Below are 8,807 nucleotides of genomic sequence, written 5' to 3' on the forward strand. Positions count from 1 at the left end.
GGGGACTACCAAGCTGGTTGTAACCATGTTTGGTTGAACTCAATATTATTATTATTATTATAGGGGCATAAATGAATCTATTTAATGGTATGAATCTATAGATAGTGTTATGATGCCTTTGACCATTTGTTTTGGAGAACTATTTGCGATTTTTTCTTTTAAATTTTAGCCCTTTTTACCTCTTGTTGTCGTATACGTTGCCTCTTATAAAGTAAAAAGTTTTTTAAATGTTTTTCTTAAAAAAAAGACTCAAAAAACATTACTGAAATTTTTCAAAATAGGTTGTTACGAAGTAGTTGAATCCTTCAGACATCAATCGAAATTACTGGATACCTTCTATTACGCCTTATTAGAACAGCCAATTCGACCAGTAATCGATACGACTCAGAAGAAGGAGAAAACAAACAGCACAAAAACGCTCATAACCAAAAATCACTACAATTTAATAGAACAATGGCTACGTCATATATAAAAAAAAAACATCAATTTGATGAATTAAAGAAAAAACTATGGAGTGATAGGACATAGGACAATTTAAAAAGCAATTAAATGAACAAGTCATGAATAACTGGATTGAGAAGGGCCATATGGGATATTTGAGATAATGATTTTCCACGGTCGTTTTTTACCACAAAAAATTGAAATGTTTTGAAAAGTCCCTGAGACTTCATTAACAGCACTTGATTTTTCGAAAAGAACACAGAATTCAAAAAATATGTCGAGTTTTTGCTCCTGTTTTTAAAACCAGTTTTTATTAGAGTTTATTTGATTTTAAAATGTGATGTGAAACCAAATCCAAGACTCCATCTCGGGAATATCCAAAAAATCAAAAGTTATGGAAAACAATTCGCTGACTTCTCATCCCAATATTTTAATATTTTAATCCCATTAAATTAATTCCAAAAATAAAACTCAAACTAGAGGTAAAAATAACCTTTCTCAAAAACAAACCTTTTTCAACAAAACAAAAATAACCTTTCTCTCAACCTCTCTCAAACAACAAAGTTATAAACGATTTTAAAAGACAAGTCAATAGCACGAAAATAATTGTTGAAAAAAACAGGTTAGGTTTTTCACGATAAAGGTTAAATGTTCAGTTGACCAAATTTTGTTTATAACACCGATTTTTCAATCAGACAACGAGAAAAGAATTAATAATGTAACTATCGCAGATTAAAGCACCGGGCCTGGTTTTTTTCCGCATGGGTCTTTCAAATGTAGAAAAAAATTTTGGAACACATTTGCAGTAAGCAAGAAACAAGTTTATATCCAACAACTTTTTTCCAGATGACCTTATAAAAGCATATATAACTCTAATTTACAAAGAGTGACACTCTTCAGGGAGAAAAATACAGACTAATTTTAATGACACCAAGTCCAGCTTCAAAACTTGAAAGGCTTCCACTGCAAGAAAATCTTAGAATACGGACAAAAACATAAGAACCAACAAGAAACCATTCGGATTTCCGAAAAAATTGTCAAATGACAGAATCCATTAAAAAAATTTTTAAAATTAAACTTTCGTTTTTGCAGATCTAGCCAAAGCGATCAACTCAAGTTTCTCACAAAAATCATTTCTATCGATGTCGTCAGGGCTTAATGGCTGACAAAAATTGAAATTTGATGCAAAGCAGAACAGATCGATATTAGATCAATCTGCTTAAAAAGACATCTATCACCGATAAAAGAATTTCACCCATTAAAGCACTTGTCTTGTCACATTTCAAATTGATTGCAATTTCTCTAGACTGTTTGCCAACTTCATCAATTCAGAAAAAGTAGACAAAAAAATGAAGTATTAAAAATGCGTTAAAACTTGACAGCGCAAGGTTTCTTCTATTTAGAGATCTTTACCAGCAGTTTACCAGCAGATCTTTTCACTAAGAAAGTTTTTCCTTTCAAGTTTTTATTTAATTATGCACTATAAAGAAAGCAGCCAAAGAAGCTGAAAAAGTCTCAAAATCTTTGGCGAAAATAAATAAAAGAAAATTCCCGCACAGTCGTTTTTTTTTCAAAGATAAAAATTTCTCCGTCAATCTGTTTTCCGTCATTTTTCGGTCTATTTTTCTGTCAGATGTTTTTTCCGTCAATCCATATAGAGTGACGGATCAGTTATCAGAAATTTCTAAAGAAACTGAAACAACTAACCTAAGAAATCCGAAAAACAAATTTAGAGAGCAATTAAACATCGAAATGATTAAATTACATGAACATCTTCCAATAGATAGACAAGTACAAGGTTTTCGAACTTATAAATAGTAAAAGTAAAATTATTCAAATTTAAAAAGTGATTCTTTATATGTAAACATTTAACAAAACTTTTTTGTTATGGTATAAATTTGAATTTACATTTCAAATTTAGCAATTTCAAGGAGCAAAAATTTAACTGGTGAGGGAAGTCCAAACGTCCAAATTTTCGCGTTTTACTGCTTCAAATAATAACAAGCAAGTAAAAATTGAAATAGATGAATTAGCTATCTGGGAGATATGAAATGGCTAAAACATCTGCTCTAAAACGCAGATCTAACTGTAATTTCAGGCCAAAGTCGAACTGAAAAAAGCAGTTAAAATCATATGAAACAATTCTAAGATTCAAAAGACGCGAGCGACCTCTTCAGTAACTTCGCGCGACGGAATATATTTGAAAAAAACTTTATAATCAAGATGACGATCAGCAGTATTTCATGTTCAAACTCTTTCCGTTACTGCAGAAAAACTTTTCACTACAATTTTGGAGCCCGAAATAGATCGATACCGAACTCATCGCTTTCGCTGCCACATCACAACTTCAGTTTCTAAAATTTTCAATTCTTTTCATAGGTTTTAAGTATCCTAAAAAATCATGAAACGACTTTCTGAGAGAAATTGTTTTGGATTCAAAGTTTTTTTTTTAAAAACTTATGGAAAAATAAACACTTCTTTGAACTGGACCTAGAAGTAAATATTCAATCAGTTAATTGTTGAGAAAACTATATTTTAAAACGAAGTTCACCAGATAAAACTTGAATGGACATTGCCACTGCTGGAAGAAACGCTATTTTATATAGCTCAGCTGTCAGACCGGGTTTTTACAAACTTAAACAATCACTTCACATTTTAAAATAAATTATGCGAATTACCAAGTTTATTAAATAGTTGTCATAAAAAGAAAGTTTTTTTAATGTAACCTAAATCGAATGCTTTCCTCTTTAACTTTTAGAGTCAAATTCTAGCATCAAACTTTTTGATATGAGGCTTCTAACAGTTTTCTTGCAATTATTTTACGACTTGTCTAAAGCCTTAATCTAAAATGCATCAAAAGATACTTTGAGATTGAGACATTTTCGGAAGCAATTTTGATTGAAATTAACTGAAACTGACAAAGCGTTATTATTGAAAAGCCAGACATTTTGCCAAAACAAATGATATCCTATACAATAAAACTTCACGGCCTCGAATTTGGTCATTGACGACACTTTTTATATGGGGCAGGAAAAATGCACAGAACATGATTTCAGATCAAAAGATCCGGTGTCAATTAAAAACGTAACACAAAACGGCAAAAATACAAAAAGATGATATTTTTCAGCTACTAATTAAAAGAAAAGAAAACTAAAGAAACAGATTGAAAGAAAGAAAAACAACTACCGAGTTCGAAGAACTGTTTGGCATCCATTGTTTTATTTTATTTCCTCAGTTTATTGGTGGAGGAACTATGTACCCAACTGGATTTTTTTGTTCAGTCAATTTTCGCCGGCCGATATACTCATCGTACAGGATTGGGACTGAAATCAATAGAAAGCTTGTCAAGCGTAGAAATTCAACTTAGAGATTTTTTTAATTTCGATTTTTCCAAGGAGTAGGGGAGATTTAAAGTTTTGTGAACGTTAGTCTAACTTCCAATATGTGCAAATTTTTTGTAATTTTTGCTTAAATTTTGATAAATTTTTGCTATATATTATAATAATGTTAACAATAGTCTGATTGGTTTTAAGTTTAAAGATAGGAGAGAGCTGGGAAAATGAAATAAGCCTATTGGTTCCACTTTGTCCAGTTTGACCGGTGACGCAGATAAAAAACAGCTGCCGTAATCTTCTTTGAATTAGATATGGGCTACTGTACATCCTGTACATCAAGATAAAATTATGGAAATGACTTTTTGCGGTCCTTCGCAAATTTTAAACTATACTTATAGAAAAGGCATAGTTTATTTTTGATATATTAAGGATTGCGTTTGCCAAAGAAATTAGTACGCAATCATATAGAACAATTGTGTTTTTTTAACAGCCACGCAGCGATAGCATGGCCAGTTTTGGTCTCATCGTTGATTTTTGCAAAGAAAAAGTATTCGGAATTTATTTTGATTCTGTCCCTTTTGAATTATTTTTTGTATTTTTTCATCCCAAATACATTTTTTTTTTCAACTAAAAGTTGAATTAATAAGAGGTCCTTTTATGTTCCAAAAAGATCCATTAAACTAATATTGTGCTTTATGAGTAAAGTTCAAGGATTTTATGGCTCCGCCCAATTGTTTTCAAAAATTTCGAATGAATTCTTGAGAGTTGCCAGCATTTGATGTTCATTTTGTAGTCTTATGACTGCCTCTAACTAATCAAATGTCTATTTGGGTATCCAGAGATTACAGAAAATATCTAAAGCATTTAGTTGATACATAATGGTGTTTTTTGGTATCATTCGGTTTCTTTCGACAAGTATCCAAAAATCATCATGTTTGATTTAATGTCTTCTTGGTGAAATAAGCCAACTGCGCGTAACATTTGGAACCCATTTTTATGAACAAACAGCAAGAGTCAGACCAGTTTGGGCCTAGCTGTTAATTATTAAAATTATTGGATTGTAATGGGGCGCTGTATATATTTTGAAAAACTTTGCCTTTTTTTGTTTTCTTTGTTAGTTGCAGATCACAATGGTTTCAAATCGAACCTTAAATATTGACAACCCAAAATTACGTGCAAGTGGAGGCCAATTAACGAAGATACATAAGAACTTCAGCAAAAAGAATATGGTTTTTCGACTTCAACACCATTGGCAAAAAATTGTTCGCGAAATTTTGAGTTCTGCCTTGTTAAGCGTTAATGTGTAGTTTTTTGACTCAGTCTTACTGATTACATGTACAATTGGCTTCCTAAGCAGGACCAACTTAAACTATTTACCAGTTTTTAGTTAAAAGCTTACGGTTTTTTGTCTTACTCTTTCAAAAACTTTGTTTTCAGATTTGCAACTATAATGGCATTTCAATTTTATTTGTGCAACTTTTTGGCGTAGTCTCAGCAATGAGCGAGGTGGCCCTCTTTTTCAATTGAATTTTAGAGTAGACTCGATTGCTTTTTGATTATTATAGCAACGATTTTTTGCCGTTGAAATAACGAGTTTTCAAAGTTTTCAACATTTTCCAATTTTTGAGGTTCTCTTTTACTGTCCTGTCCGATCATCACATTATTGGCACATTAATGACAAGTCGTATATAACATATTGGCGTTTGAAAGACAGCGCAATTGATTATATTCAATATGCTTAGATTTTATTAGATTGCTTAGAATATGAATAGATTTTGATATTTTACGCTTTGAGCTTGCAAAATTGAAGACTTCGATTTTTGCCTCTGGTTGTTTTTTCTGTATTTGTATGACATTTTGGATAAGGACAGTTCTCAATGGCTTTGTATGAAGCAATAGATGAATCCAATGTATGATTTCAGTTAATAGTTAATTGCTTTCATCACTTTGAAAATAATTGTTTTCAATAATGTAAACGTATTGTCTTACTTTGCCCTTTTTGTTTTCTGTCTACTTGTTAATTATTCTCAAAAAGACAAAATCCAGTTATTTTCTGATGAAATGCAAGTCAAGTGGTTAAATTTTCTTTTTATCTGATGCTATCTGAGTTTTTGGCAGGTATCATCGGCTCTCTAATGAGTTTTTTCATTTGTATAGTGATTATTAGAGCTTAAAGCGATTGTTTAGATGGATACACCAATTATTTTTGAAAAATAAGTGATTTTTTGAACGTTAAATATCTCTTCCTCATTTGTTGGATAATTAAGTCACAACTTGGTTGAGCGTGCTCGGAACATTACGTGCGAACGCACATTACTGAGCTTCCTTTATATTATGTAATTGCTCTAATTTTCGAGGACCAATTACAACAATTTGTGAAAAAAAGCTGCTTCACACTCTTGATTAATGGTTACAAAATAGCTGAACAATAGTTGCATGCAAAAGTTTTTCGATTGAAAATCAAAACGAATTAACTCAAAACAATTCTCAACTAGCCGACTGCGCTCAGGATTAAGCCTCTGACCTCAAAAAATCAATAAAAATAAATTCAAAGCCAAGGCTTAAAACTAGTAATACATACTCAAAAAATTTTGATGAATTTCAGCTCCAATACCAATCGTCATTAATCTGCAAGCCATATTAATTTGAAACTAAAAGCACAGGCAACGAAGAGTTAGTGATTGGGAACAAAGAAACCATAAAATGCATCTGAAATGCTGTCTTAACTAAGAATCAGGTGAGTCATGTCTGACAATAAAAATCTACCAAAAGTCATCTCAACGAAGGCCTTCCAAAATTTTGCACACGTAATTCCAAAAACTCCAGGAAACAACTCAATCGTAAACAATTGCTCTCGCTTTTTAAATCAGTACAGCTACCATAGCCGTTAGCCTGGTGCATATTTTCAGTAGGAAAAGTTAAAGACAACTGATAAATATGGTGATAACAGATCTAAATGTAATCTGAAAACAAAGCTTGACTGATCAAAATTTTTAATTGATAGTAGAAGCAGACTCAGACATTTCCTCATCATTCTTCTGCGTATAATTCTCGGGAAACTTATTAATAGACACCTGCAACTCCCTCTGCACAGCAGGAGTGATATGGGGATGATACTGCTTCTGGGCCAGTCTCATTAGCTGTTCCTTCTGTTCATTCGAAAACGAATTTTTATACCTCTGAATAAACGTCAGAAAACACTGGTGCCAAAGTACTGGAAAATTCCGCTTCTCTTCCATAAAACTTAAAAAGTGATGCACTGAAGCGTCAATAACCCGAAAAGGAAGCGCATACTTTTTGTTAAAGAACGTTTTCAGAAAAATGCTGTTCGCTCCTGACCAAGGCATTTCGGCTATTTTCAACATTGCAGCACTTGAATGCAATACTGGAATTGAACACTTAGCTAAGATGCTTGATATGATCACGGCCTCTCGTAACGTGCAATCACTTTCCTCGCATAACGGCAACAAGAATCCTTTAAAGAAGGCGCCAATTTTAAATAAAGCCTTTTTCAATGCCATGTACAAATAAAAATTTAGTCGTTTGTACTCGGCAATATCATCTCGTATACGAGGCAGTAGCACTAAATTGTAAAACCTCTGGGCTATTTTCTCATTCGCAGATGCTGAAAATCGTCGCGTAGCTTGATACATGGCGGCTGCGCTCCATTTATGAGGCTTGGTCAAGAACAACAAGGGCTCCCAATCAAGCAAAACTGGGAGAACTTTGAAAGCTTTTGGGATTCTTCCACTTCTGTACTTGCTCATAACTTCTCCTACACCTTTGTATACGTCGATTACTCTTTGGTCCACCTGAGGCTTAGAAGACTCTGAAACTTGGCTTTGGGATACTGCATCGTCAACCTCTGCGCGTTTAGCAGCCAGAGCTTCCATGTATTTATCATAAATGGTTATTTGGTTAGAGAATGCAGCTTTCGGTATGTCCTCAGTCTGTGGTTTCATTTTCATAAATTCACGCATTACCTTTTCCTCCTCTTCCGTAACATCGTCTGCGTGGACATCGTTATTGTCCCACAATTTCCGTTCCGATTCCAAGATCAATTCATCCTTCAGATCAGACTCTTCTTCCGTTTGTTCCTCTGGCTCTTCTGAAGGTACGTTCTCGGATCTTACCTCCGAACTCTCATCTCCAGCAGATAAGGAATACTGTTTCATCTTAGCAACATCTGCGTAGCCTAATTCTTTACCAACTTCCGCTTGTTGCTTCTTGGCCAATGAAAGAATCTTCTTTGAAGTTCTCTCGTCGACAGTTGCGTGTGACTCTCCATCCTGGTCCATGCTAACAATGGCTGAGTCTTCTGAAGATTTCTTCTGCTTGGCCAACCTCGCCTGCTTCATTTCTTCATCCAGGGGCAGAGCATGGCTTGATTTTGTACTGGAGGGTCTTTTGCTCTTGACCATTTTCTCAACCTGAAAGCACCCACAGGAGTTTAAGAGCTTCTATAGCTACACGTTAATTGGTAGTCAATTGGCAGTCAATTTAAAATTCAGAAACCGTCATAATATTTTACTTTTTGATATTTAAGAATAAACTTAACGCTGCATTTTCTGCGAATGGAAGCCCGCTAACAAGTATGTTATTTCTTTTTGGTTAACTTAGTGTAAAAAAATTGGTTTTGAAACAGAAAACCGTGATACCAAAAATTTTAAATTTGTAAGACATCATAAATAGCGGAGACTGTAATAAATATACACGAACAATAGGCATTTAAGGATACGAAAATTTATGCATCAATTAGGAAAATCAAATCAAAGGGTAACTGCAAGCAGTACTGTTCAGTATACATGAACAATACCATAAAAGAATGTCCAGAACAGAACATACGTGAACAGGAAACTGAATATTGATGACGTCACTACAGATTTCGATGAGATGAAGTACTTGTGCGACTGACCCAGGCCTGCTTTGACGAATATACAGGTGTATGTGGATATGAGGACAAAAACAACGAATAGGAATCCTTGTATCCCGGTCAGACCTATGATTCCAGCTGCAGCTCCACCCAGTGAT

At 33.7% G+C, this 8,807-nt stretch overlaps 2 protein-coding genes across 3 annotated transcripts in view; both read right to left on the reverse strand.

The window, feature by feature from the left end:
• Positions 1 to 8,807, reverse strand: part of LOC142342777 (dynein light chain Tctex-type 1-like) — an 80,930-nt gene that overhangs the window by 42,666 nt on the left and 29,457 nt on the right. The window lies entirely within an intron of this gene.
• Positions 6,753 to 8,228, reverse strand: LOC142342774 (bystin-like). The gene has a single exon (XM_075394329.1). The coding sequence runs from the start codon at positions 8,195 to 8,197 to the stop codon at positions 6,770 to 6,772; it is 1,428 nt and encodes a 475-aa protein (XP_075250444.1). The 5' UTR covers positions 8,198 to 8,228; the 3' UTR covers positions 6,753 to 6,769.

The sequence above is a fragment of the Convolutriloba macropyga genome, chromosome 7, assembly GCF_964194025.1.
Source record: "Convolutriloba macropyga chromosome 7, txConMacr16.3, whole genome shotgun sequence".
NCBI classification, from domain to species: domain Eukaryota; kingdom Metazoa; phylum Xenacoelomorpha; order Acoela; family Convolutidae; genus Convolutriloba; species Convolutriloba macropyga.